This window comes from Salvia splendens, chromosome 4, assembly GCF_004379255.2.
Source record: "Salvia splendens isolate huo1 chromosome 4, SspV2, whole genome shotgun sequence".
Lineage (NCBI taxonomy): Eukaryota > Viridiplantae > Streptophyta > Magnoliopsida > Lamiales > Lamiaceae > Salvia > Salvia splendens.
Genome location: NC_056035.1, coordinates 11,573,475 through 11,593,540, shown reverse-complemented (window position 1 = coordinate 11,593,540; position 20,066 = coordinate 11,573,475). Strand labels below are relative to the sequence as shown.

The 20,066-nt window shown below is 36.2% G+C and overlaps 2 protein-coding genes across 3 annotated transcripts; both read right to left on the bottom strand.

Annotated features, from left to right (window-relative positions):
• Window positions 1-3,211: 3,211 nt before the first annotated feature.
• Window positions 3,212-12,200, bottom strand: LOC121798575 (protein tas-like). 2 transcript variants are annotated; one of them, XR_006050072.1, is made up of 13 exons: window positions 12,042-12,200; window positions 11,871-11,970; window positions 11,690-11,798; window positions 10,920-11,008; window positions 10,716-10,772; window positions 10,482-10,590; window positions 10,305-10,406; window positions 10,106-10,170; window positions 7,073-7,176; window positions 6,933-6,997; window positions 6,415-6,469; window positions 3,778-3,912; window positions 3,212-3,681 (listed from the first exon to the last, which is right to left on the bottom strand). XR_006050072.1 is itself a non-coding variant. In XM_042197649.1 (13 exons), the coding sequence occupies exons 1-12, from the start codon at window positions 12,097-12,099 to the stop codon at window positions 3,783-3,785; spliced, it is 1,074 nt and encodes a 357-aa protein (XP_042053583.1). In that variant the 5' UTR covers window positions 12,100-12,200; the 3' UTR covers window positions 3,212-3,681; window positions 3,778-3,782. The 2 variants fall into 2 exon arrangements, 1 of the variants encoding a protein (XP_042053583.1); XM_042197649.1 differs by having other exon boundaries at window positions 3,778-3,943.
• Window positions 12,201-15,971: 3,771 nt separating this feature from the next.
• Window positions 15,972-17,369, bottom strand: LOC121800656 (protein VAPYRIN-LIKE-like). The gene has a single exon (XM_042200179.1). It carries the CDS (start codon window positions 17,367-17,369, stop codon window positions 15,972-15,974), a length of 1,398 nt encoding a protein of 465 aa, XP_042056113.1.
• Window positions 17,370-20,066: the final 2,697 nt, after the last annotated feature.

The following is a 20,066-nucleotide window of genomic DNA, read 5'->3' as shown; positions in this document are numbered from 1 at the left end:
AAAAACTACCAAATTAGGATTTTGGATGAAAATGTCAATATAGTGTTTTGAAAATATAAGAGCATCCACAACCGTGCTCTTGCCAGCGGCACGGTTGTGGGCCCGACCCCACTTTTTCTGCCTGCTATCTGGCAAGAGCACAACACCCACAGCTGTGCTCTTCCGCAAGGACGAGCACAATTAATTTAAAATTCAATTACACAAAAACATTTCCATAATACTAAAATTCATTAAAAAACCACAATAAATATTACAAATTACAAATAAAATAAAAAAGACATAATTAAAATCCTAAAAATTAAAAATTACATAATTAAAATCATAAAATTAAAAATTACATAATTAAAAAATTAAAAATTAAAAATTACATAATTAAACTCCTAAAAATTAAATATTACATGATTATTGGCTAATATTACCCGAGGAAGACTACGCATCCGGCGGCACCAACCCCAAATGTTTTTTGAGACCCAATATCATGTCCTCGTGCGTTTGAAGTTGCGTGGGGGTCATAGTTGACCTATCGGCCATATTGAGTTGGGCCAAAAGGGCCCACAACGAGTTGTTTGGGGGTGGAGGTGGAACATAGGGTGCGGGTTCGGGGGCGGGGGCAGATGGAGTCGCGGCGCGACAACGTTCATGGATTGGTAGGTGCTCAGCGCCGCAGTGATGATGTCGACCTCGCTCCGGCCGCTCCCGGCATTCCGCGACTCCTGGAGGAAATAGCCATTGAACTTGCCAATTTCGTCGTTGGCTCGGCCGATGCAGTTGCGCACCATACTCTCGTTGCGCTCGATCGTTCTCGGTGGCCGGTTTGCATTGTACTGCCGAGAGACGCGCCACCAAAAGTGATCGCCGGATTGGTTCGTGCCAACCACCGCATCTTCGGAGATTTCCAAGTACGCCTTGAACAATCTATCCATCTCCACCGGTGAGTACGGTGTGCGGACACCGGCGCGAGATGGAGGAGTCGGAGTTTGGGAAGGGACGGGAGGCCTAGGCTCCGGTGTCCACCCGTATCGCCCATCGGAGGCACCTTGCTCGTCGACCAGGTATGGCCGGTAGCCACCCGGAACTCCCGAATATTGGGTGAGAGGAGGGGCCGAATAGTCCGTTTCCGGACTAGGAAACGGTTGTGAACCGAACCATTCGGGGTTCCAACCGTGGGAGCCCGTAGGGTTATCGTCTTGGCCGGACATAGTGATGTTGTAGGGTATGAGAGAATGAAGAAGATAATGGATATGAGAGATTGAAGATGAAAATGGATATGAGAGATTGAAGATGAAAATGGATATGAGAGAATGAAGATGAGAATTGTGTAGTTTGATGTGAATTTTTGGGAGTGAAATTGGGGGTATTTATAGATGAAAGTGTGTATTTTTGGGGTAAAAAATGAAAAAAAAATTAAAAAGGGGAAAAAACGGTTATAAACGGATATATTTTTTTTGGGAAGTGAATTTTTTTTTATTTTTTATCTGTTTTTTTAATTAAAAACCGATTTTTTAATTAAAAAAAATTTAAACACAACGGCTATGCCGTTGACGAATCCCAGCGCGCCACGTCAGCTGCTCGTTGGCACGGCGCGAGCGCAGCGGCGGCGGGTAGCGTCCGTGCCAGCGGCGCAAACGGCCGTGGCGACAGACGTCATCGTTGTGGATGCTCTAAACACAATGCTTTGAGAATGTCAACACATTGCTTTAAGATTGACTTTCTAAATGTATTATATTGACATATTTTATATATTATGTTGACATTTGTTGTTGTATGAAAAAATTGAAAATTTTCAATTTTTTTTTAAATTTTGACATCGGAACATATGCAATTGAGATCTCGTTAGAATCCTTATGAAATTATCTTTAACTTGATATATATTGTGCGAAAAAATAATTTAAATCGAGAAAGTTATATGCGTTTTAAAGTTATGAGATATTTTTCAAAAGTTAGTTACAACTAATTTGTTATAAACTGACCTTAATACCATATTGTCGTCTTTTGTTGATCGTATTGACATTTCGGGGCTGATAATCTAGGCCCTTGATTTGAATATCTAAGGGCTATTATTTAATTATAGTTAATAATTAAATATTGAGTTAGCAATATAACACTCCCCTCGTTAATTATATTATTATTAGATTTTCGGATTTATCAAAAAATTCTGATGTTACATAAAATTTGAAAGAATTGAAGTAGAATTTGACTACCCAATAAAAAATGAAAATATCTAGACTCGGTTCAAAATAAATTTAATTGCGTTGGAACTCAGGTTTAAGACAGAGGGGGGGGGGGGGGTGGGGGGGGATATTAAAAGAATAAAGTAGACTTGATATATGATTTACTCATATTATACGTAACATGAGTACATGATTGTTTCATCTTATTTAGAAAAAATTGGTGATGAGGAAATATAGATCGATTCATATTTATATGTGCTTAATATGAATCAGATATTTTTTCCACTAAAGGGTTTATATGAATACAACATTAATGATAATTAGAGTTGGTGATTGTTTTAGACTTCCAAAGAATCAGTCCACGTACATAGATTCATAGAATATTCAACTAAGATTAGTATGAACAATAAGTTAATTAGTAGAGGAAATTTAACTGCAGCTGTACATTGAGTATTAAAATTATCAGAAAAGGTCACTAATTGGTAAGAGGGGAAGTAATTAATTATTTAGTCAAACCTAAAAGGACGGCAATTTCTGTATCTGGTCAAGGTATGTGATATTGATCATCAACATGCTGCATTATTTATTGGATAGTGATAATAAGCTGGGAATGTTGTAAAATCTTGGTCAGATTTATTATAGATCACATTTGTTCATGATGATGCACCATAACTCATATACCTAGTAATGACATTGAATCTTCTTTTTGGAATAAATAGTAAAATCATAGGTAGCGTGGTCTACTTAGGAGAGATTCGAAATACTAATTTGTTTCAACATCTGACAATAGATTATACTAACATTTTCAAATGATTCAATTTGGGGTAGCTTCCACTCTCTGACCAATGTCTTTCAACTACTTGTTCAACAAAAAAGAAAAGATCGCTAGAGAATTCACCAAGTCAACTCCACTCATTTCTTTTTTTTCTTAATGTAGTCACATTTTGGACTTGCCTTTTTTAATTGCTGTAAGATTGATAGAGCTCCTCCTAAATTAATAGTGACATTTAACAACAATCACGAGCAACTATTAAGATCAATTAAAATTTGGGGCCCAACCCACCAACCCAAACTTTATTCCAAATGGAACTCAAATTCATGAGTCTACACGCGAAAGGTGTTCCTAATTACAATAACTACAATAGTCCTACCTACTGTTTTTCGATAAAAGGAAAGCACAAATGCAAATCTCAGGAGAGAGAGCCAGAAACTTTATTAAGGCGAGTTCAAAACAGTATGCACAACATTATTAGCATCGGCACATAAAAGTATCAATGCATGTACATAACTAACACCCTTCAAGCACCTATATCAAGAATTCCTCTTCCAATATAACCAAATACCCTTATAATTTTCAAGCAATGGCGAAGAAGGACGAGGCTATGATGAATGGATTGACTAGCAGCCGCTCTTTCTGGTTATATACGAAAGCATTGGTTGGGAATGCCCTTCACTCTTCCAAGCACGAGAGACTATTGTGCTACAGCGTTTATCTGAACTGTTCCGAACACTGGACAAAAGTATAACTTCTCAGCATATAAAACAAAGAAGATAAATTGATTCTTTAGCTTTTCCATGCTAGGGAAAACATAGGTGGAAGACTGACCTTTTCTAGGGACAGGGGTTGGGAAATGCTGAATGCACCTCATTAATTTCTGCAATTATCTCTGGAGTAAGCTCGACTCTGCAGCCATCGAGCACCTCTTGGAGCTGCCACAGCTTTGTAGCTCCAAAAACAGCACTGGCCACAAGAGGGTGTCTCAAAACAAAAGCTGCCAATTGCCAAATAGTTTCATAAAGAACAAAGGATGATTTGAACATCAAACAGGGATGCAGTACAGTGATAGGAATTGTAATTTTAGAATCTACAACCTTTTCATCACCTTGTGATAAGAGAATACACTATTAAGCTTAATGCACAACAAATGCTAGTAGGAAATGAACACACAGCTAAGATTCTTATTTTGAACACTGTTAGCATCTCCGCATCTTGGAATGTTGTGCACATAAAATTACAGTTACGGGTGGAGGTGCTAACAAATTGAATCAAGTCAAAAGCATAATCATCCAATCGAGCTAAGCTATAACTTATTCTCTACAGACATTTTTCATTCTCTTAGTTTTCAAATCAGGCTTTGGATAATTGAATTAAAAATTATGTGTAAATTGGACTACAATACTACCAAATATAAGTATCTAAAATAAAAAATGAGGTTTTTGACAATGTTTGGCTAAGCTTAAAAAAGAGCTCCTAAAAACATTAACAAGACGAATACAAATCTATACAAGCTAAAAAAATCCACAAAATGAGCTCTATAGTACCCACAAATCAGATTCTGGTCTTATAAACCCCTTTTTTAAGTAACTCATCCAAAATTAGAACTATGACTATTGCCATTTTATACACTTAACTTTTGTTATTAGATAGTACGGATGTACGATAATACCTTATAGTTTAACTGTATGAGGTATCAATATTATGTTTGATTGTATGAAATATATTCAACCATACATACATTGAATTTATTGTTAGGTTGGATGTATTAAAATGCACTATCATATTGCACTTACTAAAAATCATTTGGTATGAGAGCAAGAAAGTGGAAAGTTTAATCTAATAATAATCAATTTAGTTACACTTATCTTTCGTAATAAGTAACACATTTAGGAGTACAATACTTGATCAAGGGCTTTATTTTTGAAGCAAACAAAATGGAGTATTAAATTGTCATAGATATTTATCACCTTCTTCTCACGCATAGAAAACAAGGCCATGCAGTTTTAAAGGCGATCAATATAGCACATCCCAGAAGTGCAACTTATCAGTGTAGTAAATTAGCTAATCAAAGACAATCTTTTACTAAAAGAATATCGGGGAACACAGGTTGGAATCTAATTGATATAATTTCGTACTTGGAAGGTCTCCCCCATCCTATCAAAATACACAAACACGCAGATTTTAACATATCCGAAAAGAAAGTTAGTATTTTAGCATTTAGCACGGAAAAATAAAAATCATTAGCTACAAGATGCACAATGTGCATTGAGAAACTTTATTTTCCTTGACTAGGCTTCATAGCAAACCAAAATAAGTTCACACTAGGAAATGGAGTCCTCTTTAATCTTATTGCACAATGCTAAAATGATTCTCCAATTCAAAATTAAATAGCTTTTCTTTTAAGCTATATTAATTTCCTGGCTCACGTGGCAATTTGTGCCACGTCCCTTTAACCAATCAGAATTCACCATCCATCGAACACTTTCCGTATAAATCCCGCTTCGTGCACTCCGCTGCCTAACTTAGGGTTTCTGACTACCTAAAGTCAAATTGAAAAAATGAAATCCTCTTCCAGAGCCGCCTCCAACAGTACGACGAGCAAGTCCAAGGCCAAAAGATCTGTCCTCCATTTCTCCATTAGCAGAGTTTCCCGATTTCTCAAGAAACGGAATTATTCCGAGCGCGTTGCTTCTCGAGTACCAATTTTTTTAGCTGCAGTCCTTCAATGCATGGCTGCTGAGGTTATATAATAAATGCATTTTTCATATGTTTCCATTATTATTTATATATTCATTTCTCGAATTTGCCTTATCTGTTTAAATAAGTTTCTTGATTTAGGTTTTGGAGATCTCTGGGAAAGAGGCTAAAAATGAAGGAAAGAGCAGAATCAAGCCTCGGCACATAGAGCTGGCAATTAGGAATGATGAGGATCTAAGCAAACTGCTGGGTGATGTTACCATTCCGGGTTCAGGGAAGAAGATCCACTTTCATGAAGCTCTACTGCCAAAAAGCGCAGGAAAGAAGAACAGAGACATCGGTCCCAGCTCTAAATGAAACTGAATGTTTAGGTTGAATAAATATTCCTTATCCAAATAAATAAATATTTCCTGGGCCCAAGATTATTTGTTTTAATTTTTCATGGCATTGTAGTTAAGATCTCCTTGGTCACTCTGCTAATCAGTAATCACAATATGGTCATATATACCTAATAACCAAGTCCACATCAAATGATATTGCTTGAACAAATTTCCAATGATCTACTGATTAGGGTAAGCCATAAGTTCAAAGCATAATTCCAGCGAGCAAATGGAGAAAGCAAATCCACTAAATGGTGGTGTTAAAACCTATTACCTATTAAGGTTCCTAGCGAAAAAATTAATACGTATGTAATACCAATTTTAAGCAGATTTAATTCAATAGATATAAGAATTTAACAATCTAAATACGCTAAGAAAATGCACTCACCTATAGCAAATGATACAGGATGAACATCATACTTCTTTGCAATGGAAAAATATAACTGCAAAATAGTGAGAAGTGACATTAGTAAAGCCATTATATTCTCATTGATGCAACTAAGCATTGAATAATATTTTAACTTTACTCCTTACATTGCATTTCAAATTAAGGATTTGATTTGAGAAACTTTTGCTAAGCTCAAAAGGTCTTCATACAATGTCATACACAGATCTACCAAAACCACTTAAAAAATAACTCAACACAGTGAACTCACCCTAGAAAACTCAACAAATTTATTCTTATGGATTTCAGATTTATACTTAAATAATGCACTATATATAGTTAATAACTAAGAGATACGGGAGCATATTTAACATGTGAGTAACACTGTGAAGACCACCAAGTATGATTATTTAAAGTAGTACAAAAACATGGAAAGTGAAATATTCAAAACCAAAACAGAACACATATTGTTTGTACTATTGTAGTATAACCAAGTAATGAGAAAAAAGACTCTTGCTTACCCTGGCAGCTTTTCCAGTGATACCATCTGACAGATTGTATCTTGATTCCCCTTCAGCATACCTCCCTGAAAATGATACAAGCAAACTGTCTGATAATAAACCAATCGCAGTTGCTCAAACCAAAAGGCCTGGACAAAAACCTTTGAACAAATTCAAACGAGCATCGCTTGGACCTCCATCAAGAGAGAGATATTTCCCGGAGAGAATACCCATTGCCAAAGGGCTATATGCTAGTAAGCTTACCCTAGACAAAAAGTAAGAAACATGAGAATTGACGGCCAAACTATTACGAACCAAACAACCAAGAAGGATTGTAAATTTCCAATTGTATCAGTTCACATTAGGTGGCCGATGTACAAAGGAAAGGCCAATAACATTCAAGAATTAAAGAGAAAACTAATCCCCTTAGTATTTGACAATTCATAACAAAAATACAAATGCTTAAGAAAGTCAAAATTCAACAAAGTTAACATAAAAACACAAGCTAAAAAAATATCTCGTTAAAAGACCGGAAGAAGAGATCGATGAATAAAGACGGGATGCCAGACATCAATAAAACCCCTTACCAAACAATATATAAAAATTAAGATGATGAAACACAAAAATAATGGGGAAAAGGCAGTCTATAATCAAATAAGGTGATTCATGTGAGACACCAAAAATATCACTCTCATTGAAGCACATGGCAAGTTCATTTCGTGTAATATTCATAATTAAGGAGTAAGGGAATGCTTGCACTCTGGTTGGGATATGATATATCAGATATGAAACTATTGTATTACTGTCTTTACGTTACGGTGTAGATCTATGCCATATCATTTTATGTATCTTCATCCACATTTGTAGTTTTTTATTTATTTTGATGTTATACATGTCTTGAAGAAAGGAATATATATCTTAAGAACATTTTCTTGAAATTTTGAGTGGACTAAAATATCCCATCGAGTTTTAGCAAAACCATATAGTTCCATATGAAAATTAAATTAACCGATTGTAATTGACCCTATAGAATTTCTATGCAATGCAAATTCAAAACTATATCTAGAGCACATTTAGTTGTGCTTAGACTGAGGAATTTGACAGTAATGAATTCATTTGAATCCTAAGTTTAATTTTGAGTGAATTTGTTCAAACAAATCAAGTTTACAAAGTGTGCTCATGTCAGAGTGTATGAGTGACCATGTCAGTGATTTTTTGTGTGTAAAAGGAAGGACATGGAATCGCTAGGTTTTCAGATACAAACCCATGGATTCAAAATTCATTGATGGGCTTTTTGTTAATTCAGTTAAGTAGATTTGATTGTGGGTTTCAAATACCTCCATCCAAACACAACCTTAGTTGTGATGCTCACTCATTTTTAGTTGACTAAATATTGGTCAATGATTTATCTCTTTTATCACTCACACAAGACAATGTTCAGTGCCTTCTCATGTATATCCCCATATAACAAATAGAAGGCAAAACATCGGAAAACACTGGTTGGAATCTAATTGATATACAACATGCTTGAAAGAATCCTACACAGAAGGATGGCATGCTAAATGCTATAGAGAAGAATAAGACTTGAGGATGAAGTAGAAGGACCAGTTTGAAAAGTTTAAAGAGTACACTTGAAAACAAGTCACATAAATGTTTGTAAGATTTACACAAAGGGAAGGTAGCCATATAACTGTGCGCAGCACAGCGCACTAAGTAGAGATAACTAGCTTGAGATGAACCGGTTGAAGACGTATCTCACTAGAGTTTGACAATTGACACTAAGGATGTAAGTTATTTAAGCATATCCTCGATCCATAAATAATTTGATAGACAGGTAACAAATTCAATCAACCCTATCAAAATCTTGGAGATAACAGGAGTGACTTGTAGAAACAGCTTTATTTCCAACATTATTTACTAAATTCAGGGCCATATATTGCAGTGGGGCAAACATGTAAAACAATAAAAAAACAGTATTTCAAGTACTTGGCAAAGTCCTTCACTTCCCAGACTATACACCAAAAGGTTGAAGCTGCTAGTGCAGATTGAGTTGGTTTGACTACTGATTGATTAGGATATTCAAGTATCTATTTGGGACATGTCACTTGATAAAGTAGGAAGCAAGCATGATGAAAATGAAGCCAAACCTTCATAAGAAGCTTTAAATCACATATGTGATGTCACTGCGTAAAATGGGTAGTATAGTAGAGCTAAAGATACCAATCAAGACGCAAATAGAGTTCCGCTGCCATAATAAGGTTCTACCCAGTTTAAACCTTTGTGCATATGCCATTTTCTCTGGAAACTCAATTAATAGCTAATACACTTGCCATATGGTTTTTCTTACACGACTTTGAACTTCTTCTCAACAACTTTTGCATGATTAACATTAACATCTATGGTACAACTTAAGGGTGACACTGATGATTTTGGTAGTTAGAGCAATAAAGCAATTTGAATTATTTTTCTTCAAATGTTTTGACAAGTTAGGTTGTTTCCAATTTCTATCCAGTAACCATGCAATGAATCTTGTCCTAATGTTGCAAAGGAGTATGGAATTGTTAGTACTCATCTGATTTCTGTCTAAATTTGCTACATATATACCGATGCTTGAGCACATAGATGTTGTGCATGTTCTTTTTACAAATAATAAAGATCGAAGCATAAGTTTATTAAATCAATAAAAGCAGGACATTGTCATCCATCAGAGTTATTTATGCGCAAAAAAAAAAGGATCAGCCAGGCCAAGTGGCAAGTTGTAAACTGAAGCAAATATTTTCTTAGCCATGTCACAGCTTAGGTTATGAATGCTAAATAATTTCAATCCTTTTCAAATTTTACTCAATCATTTCTTACTGCTAGTATTTGTTAATAGATCACTACATAACAGGAGTTTATCTGAAATACGAGTGCTTTCTCATTTGAAACTAAACCACAATGATATAAGCACCAGGTGAAATTATTACTGCTTCTCGGACTTATTACCATATTCACTTCTATTATAGTATTGTACAAATCCATGTATTATGCATGTATATTTTACACGTATTTGAATCAAATTGCATTCTAACTATGACATTGTCAACTCTGACCACCTAATAATTAGTACTAGACAATTTACATTATCATGCATGTAACTCATAAAAGACGCATTCTCTATCAACACAGTCAAAAGAAAATTTTTATATAGGTACCTCTCATGGTGACAGCATTCTGCCATTCCAGAATCAAAATTTCGGCAGAGGAGATTATAAGCATTCTGAAAAGAAGAAAAAAAGTAGATCCATATCTAAGTATCAATAAATCACGTAACACACAGAAACACACACAAGCATACACAAAAGGTTTGATAGGACAAGCCTCACTATTTTTAAAAAGGGAGACATAAAACACCTGCACAGAGACTACTCTAGGATTGCGAGAGAGACCTTCAGCAACATGAAGGAACTTCATAAGACCATACGGTGTCTCATTACTTAGTCCAATATATCTTATCTGCAGCAATATGTCATTCCCCCTTTAAAAAATACATCTCCAAATATGTTAGTAACAAGTTACAGAACCACTGACCTTACCAGAACAAATAGCTTTCTCTAGAGCAATAAGTTGTTCCTCAAAACTAACATAGGGAAAGTTCCGGTGAGAATCGAACTCAGTTTCTCCAAACATAGGTACATAGCTGCAAGAAAACCATGGTTGTGACAACTAGCTTCAAAGTCCCGCAGCTCTAAAGCCATCTTTTAATGTGACACATTATAGTGATCTTTACAGCCAGAGGTTACAAGAAAGAAACAACGCACGAACCGGTCCGGCCAATGAACTTGATACAAGTCAATGTAATCACTTTGTAGGCGCAGCAAACTGTAAAAACACAAATCTTATTAAGTTTTAAGGCCAGACAATCAAGGGCAGTTCACAGAAGAATTGGCGAATGATAACAGAACTATTACGAGTTAACATCTAAGAGAGCAAAAGAACTTGATATATGCTAGCACAGTGCAGATCAACCTATTGTCAAGTGCCTCTGCTATATTCCTGGAATCAACACTTTCTGGTCCATTTCGTATCCAAGTCATTTTCCCCGATGGGCCACAAACCTATCTCCTAGAAATTAAGCAATTCAGCAAAAGTTTATCAAGGTTGAAAAATCAGGGTTAGACTGGGAGACCATATTCTAGTCTTCTAGAACAAATAAATACCACAGTGCACTTCTGAATTATACTGAGACATGTCAATGACATTTGTTTACTTGGATACTGGTACTACAAGTTAGAAAATAAAAAACCTATTTTGAGATCACATGGCAAGGAGCACTGATACAACATGGATAAGCAAAGAAGTTCGAAAGCTAATGCCTGTGGCCCTATCTTCTAGATAGTCCTAGCTGGACCAGCATCTACAAATAGAACCAAGTGAAGCATAGTCAAACACTCAAGTCTGTCACTGTAATTTTAGTCAGCTTTGGAAATTTTCACGATAAAAATTCTCAAGCACTAAGCTCAAGATCAAAATTGAACAGGAATACCAAAACCTTACACAGTGAAAATTAGATAAAATTGTCTTAATGGCTATCGTTGCCATGTGACTCTTAACCATATGCTTCAAGCAATAGCTTCAGCAGAAGTTCTAGAAACTTGATTTTAGAATAAAATGATTCTACAAAATTGTAGGCGATTTCATTCTGACACCTAAAAGAAACAATAGTTTAGGCAGGAAAATGGAAAATGTGACAAAACGGTCCACTAACTGTGTTTAAAACTAGACTGGGTTAGTAAGACCTTAGTAGCAAGCACCAAACGGTCCCGCGGGATATTGCGGGAGCGAATCCAATGTCCGAGATACTCCTCGCTCTTTCCTTGTGTCTCTGCACGCTGCGGCACCGGATACCTACAAGGAGCGGCGCAGCTGGAAATCAAAAACATCGACAGCGAATGAAACTGCAATATTAAGTGACTATACATTTCGGCGGAATCGAAGAAATTGATTCCGGATTGGAAGGCTTTGTCGAGGAGCTGGAAGGACTGAGACATAGAGTTCTGCTCGCCGAACGTCATGGTGCCTGAGAAGAACGAGCAATAATGTTGCTAGAGAGAGATATGAGGTTGCAGAGAGAGAGGGTGAGAGACCGACCTAGGCAGAGTCTTGAGACAGCCATATCGGGAGCGAGATTGAAAAGCGGCACCGCCATGGTTGAGCGCACACCGCCGGAGGGTTTTAGATAATGTCAGGCATGAAAGCGTGGACGTTTTAGAAGAAGCGTGTTGACACCACGACACGTAATTCTCATTTTCTTTTTTCCGTTTAAATTGGGTGGGAATTTTTTTTTTGTCCCGCCAAATATAACTTCGGGAAAACTTCGTTCCAAAAGAAGTGACAATAAAAGGTTGTAATTTAATTTCTTATTTAAACCATTAATTAGAAAATTCGGTCAAGCTATTTTAAATTTCCACATTTCATGTAAACTCAATCGTTTAAATTTGCATAACACCAAATTCAATCGTTTAGGAATATCATGTCCAATATCAATCTAACAACAACGGGAACATTTTTTCAAATTAAAAGAAGAAATATGATTTATTTTTTAATTAAACTTAGATATTTTTTAAAAGTACTTGCATATCTCATAAAGAAAAGAAAGAGAAATGGATAAAATCGGTTTTACGCAAGATTTAGTGAAGAACAAGTCCTGACAACACAAAATAAATGTAAAAGACGAACAAAGCGGTACAGAAATGTTGAAATGAATTGAATATCTGTTTAATAAAAACGTCTATTTATATATTCCAGCCAGAATAAAATTAGGGTTATATATGGGTCGACATTTAACCGATCCACACCCTTCCAACTTAACCCATCAATAGCAATTTAATTCACAACAAAACCCTAAAATTCATGTGATGCAGAACCTATCTCCTTGTCTCATCCGCCACCCATCTTTGGCAACAAAGTCTGGTGAATGTTTGGCAGAACACCTCCATTAGCTATTGTGACATAGCCCAACAGCATTCCTCACTACCAGCTGTATGTGACGCAGAACAATCTTGTTCTTCTTGTTGTCTCTAGCAGCATTTCCAGCAAGTTCCAACACCTGGGCGAGGAAATAGATTGAATTAGTCAAAAATTACAAAATTTAGAGGAACATAAAAACAAAAGGACCGATCAAAAATAAAATGGAAGTAGAAATCTGAGATAATTAAAATCGACTAACACACACTTTACGTTATTTTTTCCGTCTACAGTTATTTTAAAACCGAATCATAGTAGTTTGGTTGAGCGAGACATTGAGAATGTGCAAATATTAGAGATTATCTTGACTTTTGATGCCAAATCATTCCACAGTTAGAGTGCTAGTATTATTTTCTTGCCAATGAATCCAACATTTCAATTAGGGATACCACATCATGTGAATTTGAAGTATCATTAGGTCGACACTTATTGGAAACGGACATCCTATAACTTGATAGTTGATAAGATATTTAGAAGTGCGAATTCAACAACCATGTTTTTTGAGCTAGGAACCTCGGAAAAATTGAAACTATGCATAAGTGCAATTGATTTCTAAGAGAATGAGATGTGATAGCAAGTAGACGGAGGATGGATATTAAGTATATATGGTTATTTGGGAGATGATATCTTAGAGTGCAAAACCATATATTGGATTTGTTTCCTTGTGACATACTAGTATTTTCATATCATATGTTTTTTAGGGTGACCAAAATTAAGATTCTTTGTATTGTCTACATATATAGAGTTGTTCTTCCATTATGAATTGCATTCGAAAATTATAGTAGTATGAAATTTTTTGTTTAACATAGATACATACTAAATTGAGTAGACAATTAACGTAGTATTATTTATCTATTTATATTCGTAATTATTACTTTATATTCTGATTATTGTGCTTTTTCCTAATCATAACTCCTGTTTCGATCGTTAATTTAGATTTGTTTGTATTCGTTCCGAGATCGTGACTTTTACCATTGGTCATTTACGTAATGTAGAAGAAGTATAATGCATTCTCCATTCGATTGCACAATTAATCAACTCACACTTTCAAAATAGTGTAAAAAACACGAATGCAATTAATTTATCAAGTGGGCAATAAAAACTTGCGACTAGTTATTTTTATAGATTAAAATATCAGCCAATTATGTAAGCAAAAAAGTGGACTTTTGTTTTTAGCTGTGATTATGAAGGCATGAAATGACATTCCAACTAACTCAAGAAATATTATACATATTACAAATCTAATCTCGCGTCATTGGCACTTAATTATATGTAATTCTATAAATAATTGAAAGCATTACTACAGCTTATCTGATAATACACGTAACCGCAAATAAAATAAGTGTTAGAAGAGATGATCATACGCCTAGGCTGGATCAAGCTACTGCTAATCCACTTATCAAGCCACTACATACCGACGCTCACATTGCATGCCACAACTGGATCAAGCCGCTGCTAACCAAGTTGATCAAGCCGCCACGTGCCGAGTTGATCAACAAGCCGCCACGTGCCGAGTTGATCAACAAGCCGCGATGCCTAATCTCATGTCACCTGACGGCCAAGCTGATCAAGCTGCAATATGTTGTCTCAAGCCACTGGACCGTCAAGCTGATCAAGCTGCAATGCGTTGTGCACGAGCCAAAGCAATCACGAACTCCACGAGAGCTAAAGCTGAGAATGAGACAAAGAAGAGTAAGGGGTGTGCGGCACAAAAGGAGCCAATGATCAACCTCGCACGCGTTGAAACCACGGACAAACCAACTAAGATGGAGGACCACATATGTACTTGGCGCGACGTGGTGTTGCGCGGTTTAAAGAGGAAACATGTCTTGCAGAGTTTGTTAAAGTAGATTAGTACGATGTTTAGAGTTTGTTAAAGTAGATTAGTACAATGTTTTTAGATCGTTTGAATGGAGTATATATGTATCGCATCTGATTACATTTGAAGCAACGAAAAATGTCAATTTGAGAGCTCTCTCCAAATTTATCTCTAGTGTGTGTTCATGGCTTCCGCAGTTTTCGTTCAATAAGCACTACTCCATGAGAATAACATAATACAAGCGATAATAAAAAAATGAAAAATGCTACTTTTGTTAGTGACCAAAGCGACAATATCAGGAAAACCATTGCTACCAATGAAGTTGATTCGTTTGATTGAGGCTTTGTCTAATGAGATGCTAAAATCATAAAAATAGAACAGAAAGAGGGCATTCTGTAAATGTGGGGTTAATAGGGAATAACAAACAATGGTTTTAATTATTGTAAAAAAATTGTGAATTAGGGTGTGCCACCTCGACCGGATAGATCTTGTCCCGTAAGATACTCGGTCGGGTGGCATCTTAGTGCCTCCATCGAGTCGTTTAATCCGGTAGGGTGGAGTGCTGCCCGCAACTCACTCGACTAGATGGATTGAGTGTCTGTATCTATATTTCAGATATTAAATAAATGAATGTTACTATGTTATATGCTTTTCGAAGAATGATTTGCTAATTAACTAGCATCTTTTAAAGATAGTTCAGTCTTCTAGCTAGCGTGATCTCGGACTATGCAGCTTGTCTTTTTTAACACTTGTATAGCACTCCTATTCTTTAAAATTAGGTATTTTGACATACTAATATTATATGGTGACTATGTCACATGGAAAAGTCTTTTGCTTGTGAAATATTCTACCGAATATCCATATTCAAATTACTTTCTAACTAAACCACAACTAGCTGCGTCACCAGACCAGAGTTTAAGTAAATCAAAGTAAGAGTTTAGAAATTCCTATATTCTTACCATAAGAGTTAGACAGAATCTTATGAATCTCAAATACATTCCTTCACATATTTCAATCAAGAACATCAAAAAAGTAAATCAACTTACTGTTAAGATTTCATTTTGATTCCATTACATGAGTTCAGTATTCAAGAACATCACCCAAATAGAACAGAGAGAGCAGGGCTAATATCAACAGATACAAAAATCTGATCACATTCTTCTCATTAACTATACTAAACCCAAAAAAAACAACCAAAATTTCATATGTACAAATATCAAAACCCCTCTCTCCATCTAATGTAAAGGGTTGACAAGAGAAGGATGTTTGTTGAAACCCTCCAAATCAAACTTGACCACCCCACTCAAACTCTTGAGGCTGGCCTTAGCCCCATGAGACAACAGGTACATGGCTACCTCCACATGCCCCGCCTCCACCGCCCTCAGCAGCGGAGTATATCCCGACCCATCAACCGAATCAACCCGAGCCCCGTGGCTCACGAGAAGCCTCACACTCTCCAAATGCCCCTTGAACGCCGCCCTATGCAGGGGACTCCATCCATTCTGATCCACCCCATTCACCTTCGCCCCCTGAGCCAGGCAGCTCTTCATCGCGTGCACGTCGTCCAGCCTCGCCGCCCTCTGCAGCGCGTCCCCAAGCTGCAGCGCGTCGTAGAGGTGCGAGTTCCCCCTCTCCACCGCCAGCCCAAACGCGGTCTTCCCATCCCTGTTCACCGCGTACTTGGCAAACACCGCCTGGCCTAATAACCGCTCCACCGCGTCCAGGTGGCCATTCTCCGCTGCGAAATGCAGCGGGGTCCACCCCTCGCGGTCGGTGACGTCCACGTCAGCCCCCACTGAGATGAGAAACTGAATGGCCGCAGTATGGCCATTCAGCGCAGCGATATGCAGGGCAGTCCTGCCCTGCACATCGACTGCGTTTAGATCAAGATCCACGTAGCTCAGGCACACGATCTCCATCATGTCCACGTGGTTCGCCGCAGCAGCCACGTGTAACAGAAGGTCAACGCTAGGATCAACCACGCATCCGGATTCAATCAAGATCTCCAGAGACTCAGTCTTACCAGACTTGACAGCTAAACACATGAGACTCTCCTCATCACACCTCTCTCTGCAGCTAACAGCATCCGCCCCTGCCTCGATCAGCGTCGAAATGAAGTGAGATTTCCCATTTGCAACTGCGGATCTGAGCAGAGAGGAGAGCTGCTTCTCATCACAGACAGAGATGGCCTTGGAGAACTGGAAATCGAGCTCGAGGGAATTGGAACAAGGCGAGAGGAGAAACTGCGCGACATTTAGGCCGACGAAAGAGATGGGAATGGTGGCGTCCTTGAAGATATGAGGGCCGGGCTTGGAGAAGAGGTGGAGGAGGTGATCATGGCTGGCCTTTCTCGTGGGGAGCATCGAGGAGCGAACGACGACGGCTGGAGGGGTGGAGAGAGGAGGCTGGTCGAAAGGCTTGGTCAAGGAGAGGGAGAAGGAAGCAGTGGAGAGAGGTGGGATGACAGAGAGAGAAGGGTGGAGGGAAAAAAGAGATGGATCGGTTGATGTGAGGGAAACAGCAACCGGCATGGTGTGCATCAGGTTTGTGAGGTTGAAGGATTGGGTGCATTTGTGGCCTTTGGTGAATGAGAAGTTGAGTTCTTGAACTTCTGGTTTGATCAGTCTGTCCATGGCTTTCACCTTTTCTTCTTCTCAGATGTTGTTTTTGATTGGGAAATGAATGATGGGGTTTGTGTTGTTTGTTTATATGATCACTGTTGATATTTTGTTGGGTGGTGTGACGTAGTAGTACTTGGCATTGTTTGAATTCTTACATCAAGGTTTTTTGTGGACAAATTAAAATTAGTTTGAAAACTTAGTGCCTTATTGTCAATAAAATGACAATAATCTTTTGTTAATGTATTGGTGGGAAAAGACTAAAGAAAGCCCAACTTCCTTGACCAAGCCTAACATATTACTAGTAGCTCTTTTCCCTTCTTTTTTTTTTATCGTATTACTTAATTACTGCATATATAATGTTGAGAGATTTATACTTGTAATTATTTATGTCGCCTTCTTCTTCATCCCAAGTTTAATGATGCATTTTTTGGACATAAAAAGTTAAAAAAGGGTGTTCAATGAGTTAACTGGAGAAATACAAAATCAAAGAAAATATTATATACTATAAGTGAAAGGGAATAAAGTGGAAAATTAAAAATATTGTTTTTTGTTAAAAGAAAAGATGACTTATTTAGTTTGGAATGTTAAAAAGAATATAAATTAATTATTTGGAACGAAGGAGCACTATTTTGTACACCCATTTTATAATTTCATATTTTGTTTTCAGTACAAATCACATTAATGTAATCTAAGCTAATAAATTTTGGATTTCGTATATTTTGTGCGCCTCTGACTTGTATTATAATTAATACTTGAAAAATAAAGATTTTTGGTATAATATAACAAACTCTAATAAAATTTTTACTTCAATCCAAAGCTTGAGAAATTTGTATAACTCAATTATAAATGATCAATCCTAATACTAAATCACTCCCTCCGTCCCATAAGAATATGCACTCTTTCCTTTTTAATCCGTTCCACAAGAATATGCACTTTCTAATTTTGGAAAGTCTTTTATCTCTAATAAGGTGAGACTCATTCTCCATTAACAATACTTTAATTACTTTTCTCTCTACATCCCTCTTACTTTGTCAATTTTACATTAAAATCCGTGTCGTCCCCAAAGTGCATATTTTTTTGGGACGGAGGGAGTATTATGTAAAACTTAAGAAAAAAATGCAAAAAATAATTATAGATCTGAGTAGATATAATCAATCATAATTAATAAATGTATAATAAAATCAGAATAAAAAACGATGTTGAAGAAGATGTAAGAAAAAACTAATTAGGTTGTATTCGAGTAAATACCAAACAAAAGGTTGTGAAATCTTACACAAAATGCTTACAAACATAGGATAGGACGCAACATGTAGGAATAATTCAATAAAATGACTTTGTCAAAGAAACTAAGAAGCAACTTCTTAGAAACTGACTTATGTCTCAGGCAAATCCAGATGTGGGTGTCATAACATTTTTTTCACAGAATCAGAATGAGAAGATTTGCTATTTGTTAATTAGGGGTAGAAAAGAGAGTTGAATTTTAAATTTTAGAACAAATACTAATTTGAATTAGACATTTATGACTTAAGCAATGAGTTTGGCAACCGAAAAAGTACATTACTTCGTTTGTCCCATTTAAGATAGCTACATTTTTTAAGAACATAAAATTTTAAATAAAATTGTTGAGTATATATTAACATAGAGAGACCCTGAAGTAATGGAATTAATATTTTAGCAAACATAGAAAATAGACGAATTATTTATTAAATATGAAAATAAGACATCTTCATATGGACAAATAAAAAAGGAAATTTAAACATAATAAATGAGACGGGTAAATTAATTTATAATTTGCAAGGTGTTTCGTGAGTCCGTGACAATTTAAGCATAAAAATGCAGCATAATGTCCTAACATAGTAATTAGACTATTCTCCACAAAGTATTATAGAACTTTCACAATTCGTTTGTCTTTTCTATTGGCATCAAGAATCGAGACAGAGTGCTTTGATGTCTTTATAGCATTGTTAGTTATACTATATGCCATCAAATAGTGTCAAAATCCTGTTTTTGCTTGTATGTAATGGATAGATAATCAATGATCCCAAGGTGAAACAATGAATTACTCCTCAGTTTCACAATAAGAGTCACCTTTATTATGAGCACTTATTTTAAGCATTGGCGGAACTACATGCAAGCTATAAGGGGCTTAAGCCCCTACTGAATTGAATTTTTTTTATGTTTTTCTTCTAATTTTTCTAAAAAATTGGTCCAAATTTTATATAAATTATTATGCAAAATCCCCTACTAATGATCTAAATTACTTAAAATTAAACTTTTAGAGAAAATTTTAAAAATATAGCCCTACTAATATCATTTTCTGCGTCCGCCCCTAGTTTTAAGAAATATAAAGAATAGTGGGTTGGAAAAGTTAGTAGAATATGAGAAATACTTTTTTATATTGATTTTATAATAAAATTTGAGTGGAGTGAGTTAGTGAAATGTAAGACCTACTTACCATTTATGGTAAAAATGAAGCGTGATTCTTATTGTGAGACGAACTAAAATGGTAAAGTGTGACTCTTATCGTGGGACGGAGGGAGTAAATGTTAGAACTGTAAAAATAAATGTTAGAAATATAGGGAAAATTAATACTATAGGTGGTATTCTAATTATTATAATTAAAGAATGAATATGACAAATGAAACATGAATTTGAAATAATAAATAAAACTAACATAATTCACAGTCAATATTACTACGCATTTTCATA